The sequence below is a fragment of the Nyctibius grandis genome, chromosome 16, assembly GCF_013368605.1.
Source record: "Nyctibius grandis isolate bNycGra1 chromosome 16, bNycGra1.pri, whole genome shotgun sequence".
NCBI classification, from domain to species: domain Eukaryota; kingdom Metazoa; phylum Chordata; class Aves; order Nyctibiiformes; family Nyctibiidae; genus Nyctibius; species Nyctibius grandis.
In genome coordinates, this window is record NC_090673.1 from 3,977,897 (window position 1) to 3,997,487 (window position 19,591).

The 19,591-nt window shown below is 50.3% G+C and overlaps 1 protein-coding gene across 1 annotated transcript in view; it reads left to right on the plus strand.

Moving 5' to 3' along the window:
- VAV2 (vav guanine nucleotide exchange factor 2) overlaps positions 1-19,591 on the plus strand; it is a 130,230-nt gene that overhangs the window by 90,416 nt on the left and 20,223 nt on the right. The window contains exons 4-8 of the mRNA XM_068413907.1: positions 5,369-5,437; positions 13,422-13,524; positions 15,297-15,395; positions 16,898-16,966; positions 17,591-17,691. Coding sequence (XP_068270008.1) covers positions 5,369-5,437; positions 13,422-13,524; positions 15,297-15,395; positions 16,898-16,966; positions 17,591-17,691 — 441 coding nt within the window. The remainder of the gene's footprint in view (positions 1-5,368; positions 5,438-13,421; positions 13,525-15,296; positions 15,396-16,897; positions 16,967-17,590; positions 17,692-19,591) is intronic.

The following is a 19,591-nucleotide window of genomic DNA, read 5'->3' on the forward strand; positions in this document are numbered from 1 at the left end:
CTCAGAGAGCAACTTGCCACCCTGGCGAAAAAGAGGAGGAAAAATGAAAAGGGGGCAGGTTGGAGCTATCAAAATGATGTGCTATGGACAGCCGAGGGCTGAGCACTTCCCTTGGAGAAATATATTTTGGGATTGAAGCAGCACTAAACCTCAGCAGAGGGACAGACGGACCGGTCTGGAAGTGCGGGAGCTGAAGCCGGCTGCTAACCCCACACCCAAACTCGCATGGAGAGCACAGCCTGAAGTCCAAAATCTTGGTGCAGCCGCAGACTCCCGTGCGGTTTCTCTGTCTTGCCACGATGCTTTCTTCAGAAGGGGGTTGTTGGGGGATCTGTTCACCCAGCCATGGGTTTTGTGAGTTACTGCAAGGTGTAAGTACGGCCTGTGGATACCATGCTATGGAAGTGTTTTTCTGCCAGATCCGGAGCCAGGAAGGCTCAGCACAGCCCCGTCCATCCCAGCAGAGCTGTAAAAGCTCCATTGCACCAGCTTGAGGCTCTGGTCCTTTCCATTTATGAAGAAATCCCCTGCAGAAGGGGCAGCAGATGGGAGCAGCTCAGGTTTTATGGGTGTCACGTACCCCACCTGCTTTTTAAATCACTGAAGTGTGATCACGGGACTTCAGAAAATGAGGTGAGATGGGCATGCTGGTGTCGGGAGGCTGGAGTCCCGCTCCCGGTAAGGGATGAGCCACCAAACACCCTCCTGTGAGTGTTTGTACAAATCATGAAAACCTCCTTAAAGATCTGCCTGACACGATCTCCACCGAGAGTGGCCTCGGGTGGGAACAGCTCCTTGGGTTGGAGGGCAGTGAGTGGGACATTTCCACCCCGGCTGCTTCTCACCGGGCTTTCTGTTCCCGGGGCTGGTGTTTGAAGAAATAAGAATGGAGACAGATAGAGAAAATAGAAAATAAATCATGCCGGATCCTCCCTGCTCTGTCAGACATGGATTTGAGGCTAAAATGCTGCTATACAAAATTATCCGAGTAGAACTGACCCATCCCTGACCCTCTGGATTCTCAGTGATGGTACCACAGAGGTGGACACCTGGCTTCAGTTGCTAGGACAAGGCACCCAGGTGCTGAAGTATGTTCATAAATAAATAAATCTTTCTGCTTATTGCTGTTAGAATTGCAGCCTACCTGGCTCTTCCCGTTAAATAATTCAGAGGAGAGAGCAGCCAGGCAGTGCGGCGAGGATTGCTGAGGGTACAGCGTGGGATGGAGCGTGGGGCAACCCGAGTGACCGCTGAGAGCAAGGGGGAGGGGTTTTGCATTAGGTGCCTCATGAAATATTAATTGATTATCGCCCTGCGTGATGTGCTCTGGCTGTGGACTGCTCCTGCCTTCCCTTGCGAGAGCGCGTCGTGTTTGCAGAGCTCCTTTGCCTTTTCTGAGCTCTCCAACCCAGAAAGTAGCCCGAGTGTTTTGTAAGATCAAGGGGTGCTTTGCATCGCATGTCGAGAAAGATCGTCTGCTGTAAGTCTTGTCCTTGAGAAGCTCGCTCTAAACTCCCTAACAAATTACTTGGTCTTTCCTTCTCTTTTAGGCTCTAAACCAAACACATCAGGTTGATCCTACTTGCATTCTCTTCTTTGATCTCTGGGAGCGATCTCTCTCATGCTGTTGGATGCTGTGGGGTTTCTCTGTGAAGGAGTCTGCTCTGGGAGGTTTATTATCTCTAAGAGCCCGTTCCAGCTGTGTTTGATGTCGCTGGGGCTTTTGCTCTTCATCTGAGTGGGATTGGGCTTGCTGCAGCCCAGGCACAGGCTGGGGGAATAAATGGCTTGGCAGGTGGTTTTTCATGATGGTGGAGCACAAAACAGTCTGGTGCTTAACTAACGATATTGAATAAGAGACATTTTCAAATGAATGTAAATTAACTGGCATCTCTGCAAACCTGTTGGGTTTCACTGAACTCAAAATACTTTGTTACTGTAGGGCATTCCCAGCTATAGCATTTAATACTATTTATGAAGTTGCAATGCACCTGGAGATCTGTAAGAATTTCCCAGGGAATCATTAGCTTTTAGTCCCCTTTACTTCCAATGTTTCTGCTCTTTTTTTTCTAAATAGTAACATACAAACTGGTCCCAAACGACACGGTTGCTCTTGGGGAGCTCATGGCTGGAGGACATGCAGCACCATCGCCCAACCAGATGGAGATGCTTCTCCCTGCACGGCTGGGGCCAGGTTAACAATCTGCATGAAGAGTGTCTAAATGCAAGTCCTGGGGAAACCCCAGTGAGAAACACTGGGTTAAAAGGTCACCAAGTTGGCTTTTCTTAGAGTTGCCTTGATGGTGGGGCAGGAGCAAGAGCAGGGCTCTCCTCCCCTGGCCTCTCCCCACCACATCAAATCCGTTTCTGCAGCCAGCTCAAGTGGAAAGCTCACCCTGAGACAAGCCCGGCCCGCGGCGGGGAGCCACGAAGGTGATCTGATGGAAAATGGCAAAACCAGCAACACGGGGAATAACTGATGGGACAGGGCTGGGGTGGGCAGTTCACCCCGCGCCTCCTGCCAGTGCTGGTGCGAGTCTAGGTAGAAAAGTATTTAATATGTTTTTTCTGTAGCTGTTTGCTGGAGGTTCATCCTCATCGGCTCGGTGCTGGAGGATTAAATTTTCCTGTGTTCGGTGAAGGAAAATAGTGTAAATGGATTTATAAGGGAACATAAGCCAAAAGTAGGGACAGATTTTAAATAGTGGCCATAATTAGCAGGGCTAAATTAAATCACGTTGCACAAAGGGCTTTTGGGGAGGAGCAAGGAGCGTTGGGGCGAGAGCTGCCAAAAGCCCATGGCATGGCCCCAGCCCTGGGTGAGTTGTGCTGCAGTCGGGGGGCTGGCACCCTGTTTTGGAGAAGAGGAGAGGAGCCGTGGGGAGGTGGCAGCTCTGCCTCTGCAGCGGTGACGTGGGGACACGGGGAGCCTCTCCGGAGCCGCTTGCAGCTCCCATGGTGTTTGAGGATGGGGAGAGAGGCATGAACAAAAGGCAAACCCAAGGCTTTCTCCAAAAATCCATCCTTCAGCTCCAGATTTTAGCTGGTCCATGTAGTAATCCTCCCCTCGGTGTGACTTTCCTTCTAATTGCGTTCTGTGCATCCTTATTTAGCCATTATCTGCTATTGCGGAGATACAGGTTATTAATTCCTTCCCTGCCCTGACTTTCACTCCGGTGCTTTGCCCATGGTCAAGGTGAAGCTGGGAGGGCTGACAGAGCTGCCGTCTCCATGAAACTCTCATTAGAAAATATTTTTCTCTCTTTGCTGTCTCCTTGTCTTACATGGGGGGTTTTATCACAGGAACTGATTACACCTCGAGCCCAGATTTATGGTTGGAAATATGTGCTTATGATTTTAATATTCTTCATGGCTCTTTTACTTCTTTCTCTCTGGCAAGGTAAGCACAGGAGAAGGAAATAATCAGAGATTAAGAGCAGAAGGTGCATGTAAAGGAGGAGGTCGTGCCTTGTGGTAGATTTTTTTTTTTTTTTAATTATTATTTTAACAAGCAGCGTTTGCACAGAGGTCACCTCCGGTTTCTCCTTTCTCGCGGAGCTGTGTGGGATGGTGTAGCCCTGTGGCTGCCGTACCCCCTTGCCCGTCGGGGCTGAATCTGAGACCGCTTCCCATGATCGGCCCAGCCACGTGCAGGAGGAGCTGGTGGCTTTTCTGTCTGCGCTTCACGTGGCTTTTGTGTTTGTCACTAATCCCCAGGGGACCGCAGGGGAGAGGAAACGCACGCAGACACGAACGTCTTGTAAAGATCCTGGGTGCCTCCTGCGCTCTCTCTGCACCTTTATGCCTTGAAGCTTCTCTCCAAAACGGGCTTCCCCCCACATCTGGCAAACACACGGGCAGCTGTTTGTGCCAGATGTTGGGGTGCTGGGACGTTCGCCCAATGGCACCTGCCTTGCGATGAGACAATGAGAGCAGGCACAGCCCCGTCTGCTCTTCCCACCCATCGCTCTCGCACGCGGGCACGGTCAGACGTGCCAGCCTCGGGTGCCCCTCGGTTCCCGTGGGTTGGCACCTCGAGCAGAGGCACAGCAGCCCTGGTAGCCGGTGGAGCAAGAAATCAGCCCGCTCCGTGGCTGGGGTCACCACCTGGTCATGGTTTTAATCGAACTCGGTGCAGATTTGAGCACTGCTTCAAACATTTGCTCTGGAGCCGCTCGCCAGAGGGAGGATGAAGTAAAGCAGAGGAGGGAAGGCAAGTCCGTGCTAGAGACAGGATGCAAAAGCAGCAAATTCGGGGGCTAGCCAGGCCACGCATTAAATCTTTGAGGAGAGGCAATCTATCGTGAAATGGGGAGGGTGGGAGGGGAGAGGAGGAAATTGCTCTTGAGGGCAGCTGAAAGTTCACGTGTACCCAGTTTTGCTCCCCCGCAGCATCAGCATCCCAGCCCCTGTGGCTCGTAGCCTGGGGACCCCCGGCTGCCTCCGCGGCGATGCCCACGGGGACAGAGCGAGCGGCCGTGCTGCAGCCCGTGTCCCCGTGCGCTGGGGGAGCAGGGCTGGCTGTGACCGCGGGGAGCCCAGCCCGACGCAGCCGGGGCCGCAAGGTGCATCCAGCCCCAGCAGAGCCACAGCCCGCCGTGGCCCCGGGCCAGCAATAATACATTGGGTTTAATTAAAGCAGTATTTTTCATCTCCTTCATATGTTATTTAGTTGTTAGTTCAGAATGAGCCAAGGAATTCTTGTATTCCCCCCACTCCCTCCCATTCTCTTCTAATCTGCTTTCTCCCCCCTTCCTTTTGCCCTTTCGCTGGCCTTTCCCTCATCCCCAGGGTTTTAACTTTTTTCAGCTGTCACAAAGTTGTTAAGATGAGGAAGCCCAGGTTTTGTAAGGACTCCATTCTGGTGGGATCGGCTGCTTGCAGCAGTGGGAGACGCTGGTGGGAAGCAGCTCTGTGTGCCCCGGCTGAGCGGGGCAGGAGCTGGCAGGTGGAAAGGCTCCATCGTGGGTGGAGGAGAGGGTGTTTCTCTGTCTCAACGAGGCCGGTGCTGGACTTGAATTAGATTTCTACCAAGTTGTGCAAACACCAGCGCAGCGGGCAGCGGCGGCTCCGACGTGGGGTCTCTGCGATGCTGTTAGATGATCCAGCTCCTCGCGTGGGTGCTCAGATGGTGCCTGCTTTCTTGTCCTGCCGTGCCAGCGCTGCCCGCGGGCAGCAGCGGAGGTGATGCCCTCGTGGGAGCTAATGCCTCAATAGGAAAAAATGTATTTGCAATGAATGTTTTGTTCTGAAACACCCTCTGCTCAACGGGATGCTCGGGGCTGGGCTGAGTTCAGCTGGGGCTGCAGGGGATCTGCTGCGAGGGGTGAGACACACCAATAACGCTGTCATTCCTCTCCTGCCCCAGGCCCTTCCCGTCGGAGGAGACCACGGAAAACGATGACGATGTGTATCGGAGCTTGGAGGAGCTGGCGGAGTAAGTGGCCTGGCCTTCTCACGGGGAGGGGACACGGAAAGGGGAAAGTTGCGGTGCAGTTCCAGCAAAGTCGAGTGAAATTTGACAGCGGGGCTCAGAGAGCAGGGCCAGCTGCTTTGATCGTCATGCCAGGACATGTTTGTGCTCTTACAATAATCCATCTTTTCCCACGTAGAGCCCTGGGAGACATCACTTTTAATCGTGTGGAGTTTACGAGTGGCTCAGTGAGGGGCGAAGGGGACCAAGCCCACGGGGAGCCCCTCCGCCTCATAAATCCCGTGCTAACTCAGTGCTGGACCCTCCCCGTGGCGTTTTTGTGGCCTCGTGGGTGCTGGTACATGGGTCTGCATCCCCCATGAGTGACTTTGGACCACACCACCCAGCCCCAGGGCGGTCGCTCGTTGGCAACCTGTCCTGCCCATTGCTGGTGGTGTGGTGGGATGCGGGGTGATGCTGCTGGGGTTTGTGTCTATGTTTATCTGTGTCTGGATCTATATATCTCTGGTGTCTGTGTTTTGCTGCCCATGGTGGTGATATAACAGGCTTTTAAAAGCAACCTTGTGCTATAACATAGATGGTGGGACAGGGGCGCTTTCGGAATTCGATGGCACCGTTCCCATCGGCCAGGGCTTTACTTATGAAGTACAGTCAGTTTCATATGGAGGGAAAGTCTGTATGGGTGGATATGTGGCTTTGTACAGTTAAATATTATTGTTCCACAACATAAATAATAAGTCTCCTTAATCCAATGAGTTCCTTATGGCTTCAGTTATTACAAAAGTAAATCATAAATTACCAGTCGAGGGAATGGAGTACTCTGGAATCCCCCGCTCGCGGTTTGCTCCCAGCAGCTACAGTTTAATAAAATTTTAACTTATAAAAGGAACCTTTCAAGAATAACATTTTTTCCTCCCTTCTAAAATTCCCCAAATCCCTTTAATATTGGGTTTTTACATTCCTGATTCTCACACGTAGGCGTGCTTTTAATTGGAGAAAGGTTTGTGTGTGAGCTTGCACACAAGCGCTGGTGGGGATGGCAGATCCCTCCTAGACATTGGGGTTTCGGCGCGGTGTGCTTGGAGCTCAGAGCAGGTTATTTGGTGTTGAAGATGCCAAATCTTCAGGGTGTCCAGGTGGAAGCTTCCCAGACTGTTCCTCGGACCTTTGGTCATGACTGCGAGTTGGTTCCACTATGAGAGGGGCTCAGATGCCCCCAATCCTGTGCTCAGGTGACTTAGAGGTTTATTTCTTATTGATCACCCTGTTCTGTCCCAGGTTCTCTCCAGTTTTAAACTTTCCCCTTTTTTCCCGTTCTTTGCAAAATTCTCTTCTTTACAGCTGTAGCTGGGACCACTGGGGAAAGGCAAGTGTGAATCAGCACGGGGGTATTGCACAAATGCCTTCACCCCGCTGTGCTCCTGGTGCAGCCGGGTCGTGCACGGAAACACAACCTGCAAAACGGAGACGTAATTCACCCCTAACTGTAAAAACCCCAGAAATGCCCTGGAGAGCCCCTTAGCACGCGTGTTGCCGCTCCCGCTGCCGGGTGACACATCAGCAATAGTCCCCCCCTTCTCCCTTTGACAAGGAGCGTCTCTCCGTGCTGGACAAGGAAACTTTCATTGGAAATGTGCCGGTTACAATGGTGCATACTGGGCACTGATGCTGGGCGCTGGCAAACCGAGGGGCCACATGAGAAAGCTCTTTCTTAGCTGCTGCCAATCTCCAAATGGCTGAACAAGGGCGTCATTCACGAGCTGGGAATGATTCAGTCCATCCAGCATCTTTGCATTTAATATTGCCGATGATCCAGCAGCGTTGGGAAGATCTGAGTGCATCCGAAATGCTTTATTGGAGGCGAGGAAATGATTTTCACAGCAAGCAGTGAAGTGACCCAACGTGTGGAAGGAATTGCTACCAACCAGCACAACCAGGCACAGCAATCCTCCCTGTTGCAGGAGGGACCCCTCCATCTCTGGGTGGTTTTTTTCCACGTTAACTTGCTGCATCTGTGCAGCTGAGTGATGATTTTTGCCCTTTGGATCGTTTCGGAAGGATGCACAGTCCTGTCCATAAAACCACTGTGAAATGTGCCTCCAAGGGCTGGGGGGCAGGTGAAGGGGGGACAACCCTGGGGGGCTTGGCACCACCAAGTCACCCCCTGGGAGAGAGGAGGCTCCCAAAGGCAGCTCTGTCTGGTCGTTGTGCTGCTGGGATAAAAAGCTCAGGATAAATATTGGGCTGGTTCTAACAAGACATTTTGGGGGCTGATGAAAGTGGATTATTTGGAGAATGTCAAAATGCTTCGTTTCAGCCTGAAGTAGTTAAAGGGAGCGATGTGGTGTCCCCAATTTGAGATTTTGGGTGAATTCTTGTTCTGCAAAGCATTCAAAATATAAACAGATTTGTGATGGACGTGCAGATTTGGGAAGCAGAAGGAACCAGGCTTTGTCCCCGTTGTCCCTGCGATGCTCTAAAGAGCAGGGACCTTCATCTGGCGGGCAGTGGGGTCCCTCCCAGAGCAGCTGGGGACAAAAGCCAGCGCCGGGGCCGGGAGCGGATCAATAGCAGTGCCACGAGGGCTGTCAACTGCGCTGCAGAAACAAGCTGTCTGCGTGCGAGCGCGGGGCGGCCGCGGGGTGCTGGTGTGTATAAAGGATGTTCATGCCTTGATGAACCCATTGTGCTTTCACCTTTGGGGTATCGCAGAGATGATGCTGGGCTGCGTGGGCTCCCCAGCACCGGGTCAGCCATCCAGCAGGTCAAGGCGGATAATTGCCTGGAAACAGCTATTTGTTTAAAAAAAAAAATGAGCAAAACCCAAAAAACCAAACGAACAATTGGTGATGGAAAGGGGAGGGGAAACTAAAAGGGTATCAGGGGAGCCAGAAGGTTCTCAAATTCCCTGTCCTCGGCCTGCCGGCCCCTCGGTTTGCTTCGCCGTGGGCCAGATGGCAGCTTGCAGAGAGCCTGGGCAGATGGCGAGGGCTGGCCAGTTGGCAAGTGGTGCCTGATCGATACTGGGAGGAGCAGTAAAGGGACGTTTGTCCTCTGCTGCCTGATTTATTTCTGCACGCCCTCATGCAAGACCCTCGAGCAGCAGCTGGTTTTGGGGGAGTTTGCCCAGAAAGCGAGCAGGGCTTTGCAATGGCAACACATGGGCGCGTTCGCTGGAGCCTGCCCCCAAAAATCAAAGTGACCCTTGTCCTGATGAAGCTCCCGGGGGTCTGCAGGGATGGGAGCCGCTGTCTCCCGCACAGCTATGGCTGCCGGGCACTGACAGCAGCAGGCAGTTATCCACCTCACTGCTGAGCATCTTCCCTGCCGACCGCTTTTCCCATCTCTCTTGATGGCTGTTTCAGCTGCCCCAAACCATTCGGGTACTTCTGAAGTTATAATTAACATTTAAGCTAAATTTTCTCTGCTACCACTTAAGCTCTCTCCAGTTATTTTGTCTCATCAAATTTATGAGAGCAATTAATCCTGGTCCTCTTTACAGTACCAGAACCTTCTTTATAACGAAGCTTCTCTGCACTGGCGCGAAGCCCGGCACGCTTGGATGGATTACGGGTAGGGTGGGTTTGGGGTTGTTTGGTAGCTGTTTGAAGAATTCAGTCAGGCAGAAGCGCTGTGAGTGATTTCACATGAAACATTTAATTTACATAACTTTTACCTCCTTTGTTTTTCCTTTAAAAGTGAATTGCTTTGAGGGGAGAAGTTGTAGTGTTACAAAAAGGACAAAGAAAGTGTTTTAAGCAAAGTAGATCCCCACCAAACCCTGCGCTGGAGCTGGTGTGTGCCCCTCGGGGGCTTTGTCCTGCAGGTCGGTGTCTCAAGGTCTTGTTTCAAGCCCCAGCTCACTGGGAATTTATCCCCACCAAAAGTATTGGGGATGGCGGTGTATTTCCAAACCTTTCATCGTAGAGAAGGGGAGTTGCAGAAGATCTCCTGCCTGGCCTCAATTTCTCAAGCGATGCAGCTTGTTTGGGCACAGAGTTGCTGACACCCTGTCTCCTGCCAAGAGCTTCTTGCTGAAGTTTCTCCTACTTCTTCCACTGCTGTCACCAGTGTTGCCTCCTCATGTCTTCCAAAATAGTGATGTGATTGGCAGAATTTTTCAGCTGCATTAAAAAAAAGTAATGAATAGCGGAGCCGAGGTGAGATGATAAGTTAGCTGCCACTTTTCTCATTATTTTTGCTGTGTCGGAAAAACCATGCACGCCATCCTGTTAAATAAATGACTCCGTGGTACAAGGCACTCGAGCCGTAGCACTTGTAAACGTGTCTTTTCTTCTTTGTCACCAGTAAAGATTTTTATATGTCCTGCTTGTGCCATTTCCAGGATCATGTTAGTTGCTATAACAGTGTGAGGCTCATTCTTGGGATTACAATCTTCCCCTTTGCATGGGGAACGTAAGACCTGAGTAGAATAGATGGCAAAAGGCTTCTCTTGCTATTTCTAGATGTGTGTCTCCATCCAAGTAGAATCTGGCTAAAAAAACCCTGCAAGATCTGGAGTCCGAGGACTGGACATCTTGCACTCCTTCACCCTGAAACCTAAGCCTACCAGATGTGCTGCAAATATAGGACTCCACTTGTCCTCGTCTGATGGAGACCATGAATGAGGGGGTTGATTGGGTGAACTGTCTATTTATAGTAGTAAGTGCAGAGTGAGAATGAGAAAGTGGGGGATTACTGGGGTGAACTGGAGCCTCACAGCTGCTGGGCAGCTGTCTCAGGGACCCTGCAGATGCACTTCCAGCTTGGACCCGGCAGTGGCTCTGAGGTCTTCTGGCTCTTAACCTCAGCCACAGGGCTGGAAATTTGGCTTTGTTTGTCGGTTGTCTTATTTTAGCTCCTTCTCTCTCCTCCTCCTCTTTCTTTTCCTCTTCCTGGTGGTTCTGGCTCTTTCATCAGTGGAGCGAATGCAGCGCTGTGGTTTGGGCAGGGTTTTGGTGTGGTGGGCTTGCCCCGAGGGCCTCGCTTGGGCTCATCCTTGAATTCTTGAAGCTGGTACAAACTCATCAACTTCCCGGAGCAGTGAAGAGGTTCTTCGGTGGCCCTCGAGACCCTCAGATCTTCCTCACTTACCCTCCTCGTCCACGGTGTCATTGCAAACATGTGATGTGCAGCATTCCATTAGCATAGTGGACCTGCTGCAGAGTATTTATCAGGGCATCATGGGCCATCTGCGCCTAAGCTCTGAAATGGAGGTGTCTTTCTAGATGCCCCCAGGACATGGGAGTTGTCCCTGTTTGTTGCCTCAGGCCAGAAATCTGGGATGGGAAGGGCTTGTACTGGTGTTGATGAGTGGGAACGAGCGGCGCGGAGGGGCTCAGCCCCTTGGTTAGAGCAGTGAGAGTGGTGAAGAGCTGTCAGGATGTGGCCCCTGTGATGGGTGCAGCATTCATGTCAGATGCCTCTTGGCAGCTCTGTGGGCAGATCTGCTGTGTTTGCCCTCGGTAGGTGTTTCTGCCCCTTTCCTGGTGACCCAGAGGAGCTCTGGGTAGGGCCAGGCTGGGCCAGGTCCGTGGGACACCCATCCTTCTCCAGGCTCGGTCCAGGCAGCCCATGATTTAGCAAAACCCCTTCAGCATCCCATGCTGCCGCCTGGGTTTCTCACGGTGATGTCCTGGTGCGTGCCCAGCTGTGGTCCAGGGCTTGTGGCTTCTTGGTGGGGGAGCAAAGGAGGGTTTATCCAGGCTGGGGCCCCCGTGCAGCAGCAGACTGGGCACAGGCGGTGCTGGGAGCTTGGATGTGTGGCACCTGGTTGTGCCTGTGTGGGAGAGCAGGTCCAGGTGATGCTTGGGTTGCGGGGACACCTCGAGATGCTGCCTTCTCCTCTTCACATGGCCCAGAAGAGTTGCTGAGCGCTCTCGGGGCTGGTGATGAGCAGCCGTCACACAAAGCGGGCTCTGCCCTGGCAGCAGCATCACCGCGGCACTCGCCGCTGTCGTATCACACCCAGCTGGGCTCGTGCTCGCCACATTAACCCAACCACACGTTTCCTAACGACCCTCGAGCCGGGGAAATGATGTATGGAGAGACAGCCAGCAATCCGAGAGGTGCGGGCGGGAAGGGAAGATTAATCAGGAACCGGAGTTACTCGCTCTGGATACGGAGCGGAGCTGAGAATATAAATATTGGTACAGATAATAACGGTGACGGCGACGCTGGGGAAGGGGAAGATGGATCACCAGCTATTAGTGGGCATTATTACAGCAGCTGCAATGCATCACTCTGAAAGAATGGGATGGATACATCATTCCAGTGTATTTATTTAAAATCCCCAAACTTTTATTAAATAAATCTGGTTTTAAAAATAGAAAGAACTGTATTTAGAAAGGAAATAAAGCCCAGTTTTGCGAGCAGATGTGCTCTGCTGCTCCATGCTTTATAATATAGAGATGTCGAGCGTTAGAGTTTGAGCACGGTTTTACACCTAAATATATTTGTATGTAATTAATCCCCATGTTGAAAGAGACAGAACATGAAATATGCAAACACTGTTTGATATTCCAGCGTTTCACACTGTCCTGATCCCACGGGGTTGACTTCAGTGGAAGCCGTTAGCAATCAGCACCTGTAGATCTAAGTGCTAAAATTATTATTGTTAATTGGTATTTATTATGGGTTGAATTTTCAAAGTGTTTTAAGGCTTAGGAGCCCCTGGGGGGGTTGTAAAGGCTCAGATGATAGTTAAGTACCTAACACCATCACCTTTAAATACAAGTTGGGCACTACGTCTCCGTGATGCCTTTAAAGCCTGTGCTTGCAGGGGCATCTCCTAAGTGATGTGGCCAGTTCGGAAAATGTGAGTTTTTTGCTGCTTAATTTGTCTCTGATGTAAATATTGTTATTGGGCTCTGCTCAGCGTTGGGGCTGAGCATCACCGAGCTTGAGCGTCCAGCGAGGTTGCCTTACAGTGATCAGGAGAATCTCCCCATCCTCTGGGAAATGTCTCATTAAAAAACACCCAGGTGCCCATCAGGGCAGGGATTGTGCTTTATGGGAGTCGGTGCATCGTCCAGAGAAAGTGGATCCAGAGCTTTTAAACCTGGATGTGGTGCCCGTGGCTGGAGGGAGAGTGGGGCCATGGCTGGAGGCGGCTGCCTGGTCTGGGCTGAGCTCTGCCCATGCCTGGTCTGGGCTGAGCTCTGCCCTTGCCTGGTCCAGGTCCTGCTGCGGGTCCCTGCACAGCCCAGGGGGGTCGGCTCAGCCCCATCACACTTTCCCCCTAAGTGAGGCAGGGCTGGGATGCTTCTACCTACTGCACGGAGCCATTGGATGATTATTTAGTATTTGCTTACTGCTGTGAACGGACATGGGCTCCTACGGCAGTGTGCAGCCCTGATGGGGGGGAGGAGGTGGTTTCTTTGGTGCTTAGGAAGCAAAAGCAGACCAAGAGCCTTAAACACACCAAAATCCAACCCATTAAAATGTATTCTCTAAGTATGATATAGTTAAAGTCACTGGCACAAGAGCTGCTCCTTGTCCTAAAGGGCAGAGGCAGGAGGTGCACAGGAGGCTGGACATGTCTTCGGGGGCAGGTGGAGCTGGACCTGGCACGTGTGGCGGCTCAGACGGTGCGGGTCCGTCTCGGCCGGGCCGATTAGCACCGAGCAAAAGCTCTGCGGGGGCAGAGCTGGCAGAGCAGCAGGCTGGGTACCACAGCACGCCTGGCACGGGGCTCGCAGCGGCTTCTTGGCTGCCGTCCCCGCTCACGTCGAGCAGCACTTCGCCTTTTCCAGCCTCCAGCGAGCGGAAAGGGATGAGCAGCGGGTACCGATCCGGGACAAAGAGAGACTCCTGATGCAAACGGGGAACGTGGACTGGACAGGTCAATGCTGTGGGCCAGGAGGATTTTCTTATTGTCGTGGTTATCCTCCCTCGTTGGTGCGAGAGCAGTCGTTGGTTTGTCTGATCGAGTGACAGTGAACGTACCCCCTTTGTTGTCGCTAAATTGCTCTCCTTCTCGTTCCAGTGAACATGATCTGGGGGAGGATATTTATGACTGCGTCCCCTGTGAAGATGAAGGCGATGATATCTATGAAGATATCATCAGAGTGGAAGTTCAGCAGCCCATGGTAACAATTTATATGCATTTTTAAAGCTACACCTTGATGGGAGGGGAAGGGAGAGGATTAAATTAAATAATTCATCCCTTCACGCCTTGTCTGCAGCCTGAGAAGCTCCTTGTGCACTGAAAACCCGTCTGGATCAAGGAGTTGGGCACAAAAATATTCCCACTGATCCTGCCAAAGCGCTTGGAGCTGTTTATGGACACCGGTAGCAATGCCGAAGTCAGCACAGCTCGTTGGCCACCAGTGTTTTTACTGGGTTGCCATCAGTTGCAGAAGCCGGTTGGCCCAAGAACTGCCCCTTGGGAAGGTTTTGATAGGAATTTCTTGCATAAAAGGCAAAAATGGGGGAAAGCTCCCACCATGTGGGTGCCCCGCAGCTGGGTGGTGCAGGAGTGGAATCAGTGGAATTGATAATTTTTCACTGTTTCCTCCGCAATGTTTTATGTTTTCTTGGACACCGCTGAGCAGTGGTGGAGCGGATGGCTCCAACTCCCTTTCCTGAGCAAAAGAGTCTATATTTAATATAAGCACCCACATACCCATCTAAATATTGGATTTTTTTTTTAGATTTGTTGCAATAGCAAGTGTGTAATGCTAACTGGTTTCTTGTATTTCTGCACGCTTCAGATTAGATATATGCAGGTAAGATGCATTGATTAAAATATGATTTGCATCCAGCTGGTAGGTCTGAGCTGTGAGTTAAAGGGGATGTACAGGGGGTGTCCATTCCTGTGCATGACCATTAAAACCCCATCACCAAATCGCCTCCCAGGTTCAGAGACCACACTGACAAGTGCAGCACCTCCCGACACGTGTTTTCAGCTCCACTTTACAGATGTAAGAGCAAGAGAAGTGACTCCAGGAGTTCGGGCTTTGAGAAAAACATGTATTATGAGATTTGACCTAAAGTCATGATAATTGGCAAGCCTGGCAGGACATTTGTGTAAGTCATAGGATCATAGAATTGTTAAGGTTGGAAAAGACCTAAAAGATCATCAAGTCCAACCGTCGACCCAATGCCGCCATGCCTAACGTAGTATTGATGACCCGCTTAGGCTCTGTTGTGAGTTTCATCTTAAGCAAAAAAAAAAATGGGGAAAACCAGCATCTCTTTATTCTTTATTCTTTAGCTCTCTTTATTCTTTAGCTGATAGTTTTTGGTGATGTAGCTATAATAAATGCAAAAAAATGTAACGCTTGCCACATTGAAACATACTGAATAATACAGCCAGGCTTCGTTCGTAATATTTTTGGATAAAACCAGTTTCCTTTAACATAAACCAGTAACAGTACGCCCCTGACTTCACAACCTTGCTCTTGTTCTGAGTTTGCTGTCACCAAAGGCTGAACTGGAGCTCAGCTCCACATGAGCAGGTTGCTGGAATCACAGAATCAATCAGGTTGGAAGAGCCCTCTGGGATCATCAAGTCCAACCGTTGCCCTGACACCACCATGTCAACTAGACCAGGGCACTAAGTGCCATGTCCAGTCTTTTCTTAAACACCTCCAGAGATGGTGACTCCACCACCTCCCTGGGCAGCCCCTTCCAATGGCTAATGACCCTTGCTGAGAAGAAATGCTTCCTAATGTCCAACCTGAACCTCCCCTGGCGAAGCTTGAGGCTGTGTCCTCTTGTCCTGTTGCTAGTTGCCTGGGAGAAGAGGCTGACTCCCGCTCCGCTACAACCTCCCTTCAGGTAGTTGTAGACTGCAATAAGGTTACTCTGGACCACTCTTCAGAGTGTCTGACCATGCGTTGTTCTTCCTTTTTTCTAGAAAATGGGAATGACAGAAGATGACAAAAGAAATTGCTGTTTGCTAGAAATCCAAGAAACTGAGGCCAAATACTACAAAACACTTGAAGATATAGAAAAGGTAAGAAGCGAGCCATCTTTTCTCTACCATCCCCTTCCGCATCATCACTGGGTCTCGCATTAATCTCGCTGTCTGAGTCCTCGCTGCGAGAGCTGGCAGATGCGATGAGGCAGGATCGATGCGTTCACACGTGAAATTGGAGAGAAGGGGGATCCAGACAAGCCGTACTGACAAGCACAAATGCGCAGCCTGTAACTGCAGGAGCCAAACGACATATTTTTTTCTGATTGCTGCGTATTGAAAATAGGCTGAAAACCATCCTGCTGTGTCCCCCCTACCCCAGGGTAAGAGACTCCCGCTCCTCGCTCAGCCAGGCCGGTCTCGCTGATAAGAGCCGTGGTTGCAGATATCTTATCGCTTTGATGGCTGCAGAATAATTTCTTTATTCTGGGTATTTTTCGAAAGTGCTGAAGCTGCGCTGACTTGTCATTGAGACTAATTGGATTAAAAGTAACATTTTGTTGCTCTAATTCATGGGTTTTAATTGGTTTTGATAAATTACTGTTGTGCTTTTCTTTTAAATAAAAATAAAAACGAACACGTCAGCAAGACAGCAGAGTACTGGATATGGCTGGAGCCTGGAGGTGGTTTCTGCCCTGAGGAAAGCAGCAGGAATGAAGAACAATAGTGAAAATCAAGCTGCCATTTCTAAGCACTTTAATGCTTTTGTTTCCATCCCTTTTTGCAATTATTTGCCTGAAAGTTCCTGCAAAGAATCTGTGAGCAAAACAGGCACGGTGGAATAACATTTCCCCTTTTCCAAGAAAATGTCCCAACGTACCCATCATTTACGTAAACAACCCTTGTTCCTTGGAAGCAGCCACAGCCCTTCTGGTTCAGGCTAAAGGAAGAGTTAAGTTATCCCTTCGATACCCGTTAAAAAGGCTTGCGAAGGCTCAGTGGGTTCTGACGGCGTGTTGTGGGTAGAGGGTCCTGTCTTTGGCGCATCGCATTGGGGTTGTTTTTGTCGTTACAAGTCATGTAGACGTTTCTATTAATATGTATTTGTTCAGAAAGGCATTTCCAACATAATCACATCATCGGCGCTTTTTCAAGGGCAAAATTCTAGTGAGATAATCAAAGAGCTGAAAAAAATGCTTCAGAGCTCTTCCCGACTGCAGGCAAGGGCTGCAGGGAGGTGAAGCAGCGGTGTGCATTTGTCCCCCTCCCGTGGGTTTAGCAGGAGAGGGCTCTGCGCCCACCCATGGGTGGGGGTCTTGCGCCTTCCCATGCCTGGAGGTGCCGTGGGGCCAAGGGGAGCTCGGGAGGGGATGCGCCCACGGGGGTTCCTGGCTCCTGCTTGGGTCCCCAGCGCAGCCCAGTCTTGACAAATGTGTTGTTATTCATCTGCTTTTTCAAGTGCTTCAATCCAGTAAAACCTGGCTGCTCCCTGCCCAGGTGAATGCAGGTGGTGAAGCAGGGAAAAATACCTCCCTTGCACAGAAACAAACTTCCTCACTCCACTCTGGTATTTCAATCCCTTTTCCATTTATTTCTTGCAGAACTATATGAACCCACTGAGGCTGGTACTGACTCCCCAAGACATGGAAGCTATTTTTATCAATTTGGAGGTAATGGTGTAGACGACGTGGCTTAAATCTGTGTTCTTTTCACGGCAGCTCAGCCGCCTTCCTGCGTAAGAGAAGACAGATTTCACGTTAGATTTGTGCATTCACCTGTAGAGGTTCAGTCCTTCGTGTGCTGCGGAGCTTGAAGGGGTTTGGGAGTTATTTTTTTAACACTCAATTTTAGAGTTGAGGATTATACGAGCTCTAGGTAAGAAAACAATTTTATACGGAGCATGTTTCAGCGCTGGGGTTGTGTATTTTAGCTGTACTTAGAGGTGGTTTGGGCATACCACCATGAAGGGATTTATTTCTGTGCTGGCTTGCACAGGGTCTGGGTCAGAGCTTGCCCATCTTCTCTGCTCCCTCCAGACCTGCAAAAGGGGCTTTAATACACATGGAAATCCCGGTGCATTTATCGCTGTATAACCTCCTACCACCCTTGCACTCCTGGCCATTTAGGGCTGCGTGTCACTAGAATGATTTATTTTAAAAACAGCTAAAAAGAGGAAAAAAAAAAAAAGAAGAGAAAATGACTGCCTGATGAAGTAGTGAATGTACATTTCTTTAGGCTCTGTTTGCCCACTCGCTTCGGATGTGTTTAAAGTATTGATTGTTTCTTCGTTTTAGGACCTAATTAAAGTGCACTTCAATTTCCTGAGAGCCATCGACGTCTCTATGATGTCTGGGGGAAGCAGCCTGGCAAAAGTGTTTCTGGAATTCAAAGAGAGGTGAGGAAAGGAATCGCTGTGGCTCCCGTGGGTGCTTGGTCCTGCAAGCCCGTGTCCACACCTGAATTTTGCTGGGCTGACCACCTCCCATGTGGGACCGGCTGCTTTGTAGGCTGAACATACAACGTGTTTACAGGGATGTGTTGGAGGGGAGAAAGATGGGAACGCTACAATGATGGTGAGCCAGAATGGAGTAAAACCTCGCTCTCCTTCAAGGGTTTAATGTTGTCTTCTCCTGCAAGCAGCAGTGGGGCTTTGAGGGCTTGGGATGTGGTAGGATGACTCCTTTGAAGGGGAGACTTTGCTCTGGTTAGATCAACATCATTATTCACTCTAAAAAATCGTGTATTTGGCACTGCTGTTGTCCCGCACCTATTGCATGATGAATAAATGTAAAAGGTGCTTTCACAAACATAATAGGTTCTGTGTTTTGGCAGCTGCAAGTCAGGAGTACCTCAGAACACAAAGATAAGGTTAATACAAGCCTTTAATATCCTTAATACTAATCAAAGGCCTGATTCATTGTGGAATCGTGCCAGGGTGTTATTTCACTGTGATTAAACCAGTGTCTAGACACAGAAATGCCATTCAGAAGTCAATAACTCCAGAAATACCATCTGCATTAATAATACACCGTAAGGTCAGATATTCCATCATTCGTGGCGCGCCTTTTTAGAAAGGGAATGTTTTCTGGATTAAATTTAAAAAAGTTTCCAAAGAAGAATGCAAATACTTTAAAACTACTCATAAAACTCACTTAGGTGATTTTGATCTCCTAATTCCTGGCTCAGGTCCGTGCATGCCGGTGCCTTCCCCGGAGCAGAGCTGTGCACACAGGGAGCAGGGAAGGGACACGGGAGGAGTCGTGGAGGTGGCACTTCTGTGCAGGAGCACGAGGCTTGTTTTTGGGCTGGCAGCCTTTAAATAAATGTTTGCTTTTGTTAATTTGCTGGTGGGAGCTCAGCAGAGCGCTTGTAGCCGATGGGTTTCATGCAGGTGGGTGAATGAACGGCGCAGTTCCTAAGGGAGTTTGCAAGCAACTTTTTAAAGGACCTAAAAGCCTTCCTGAGAGGCGGATGGAGGAGCCAGGCTGATGGCTGTGAGATGGGTTCAGCCTGTGGGGATCTTGAGGACTTCAGCGTTGTGGGAAACTGCTGCTCATGGGGAGTTTTGACTTGGAGAATACACCAAAACTAGGCTGTCAGGGATGAAGAGTTTGGAGCAACCTGATCTCAGTTGACAGGGTCCTTTCCTATGTCAGGAAAGACAATATTGCATTTTAAAGCAAGGAAATGGGGGTGCAGGAGGAGAAAATGAGCTCACCTGGGGACACAGTGTTGTCCCACTGAGAAGGGAATGTGGACCTCCAGAGTCCGTGCTTGGTCCCTGTATGTAAGACCTTCCTCCATCGAATGTATCCATGACAAATAGCTCTGGCTTCCCTATGCGCCCTCAGAGACGTCCCAGCAATATGATGTATTGCTCCTCCGCTTTGCAGGGTTTTTTTGTGGGTCGTTTTTTTTTTTTTTAGGAAATAGTTTGTAAATCTCTTTCTCTGGAAGCTGGAGGTTTGAATTTATGCTCCTGAAGCCTCTTTGAAACTCTCCAGGTGCTGGCAAGGTAGATATTATTGTGCGTGTTCAAAAGTTGTCAAGGGGAAAAGGCAGAAGAATAATCTGTGTTGGCTGCGGCTTCGCCGGGGACTGCGGCTCCCATAAATCTCTCTATTCAATTCCCCGCCGGGCTCTGAGGGTCCCACGTTTACAGAGCGACACCGGGTCAGGTGCTCCCAGATCGTCTCCATCAAGAGACGAGGCCCCAAAATAATGGATGAGTTGTAGCGTGTGATGGAATATGTGTCTTATCAGCAACAATGCAGTGAACGGCAAGGAAGGGGGGG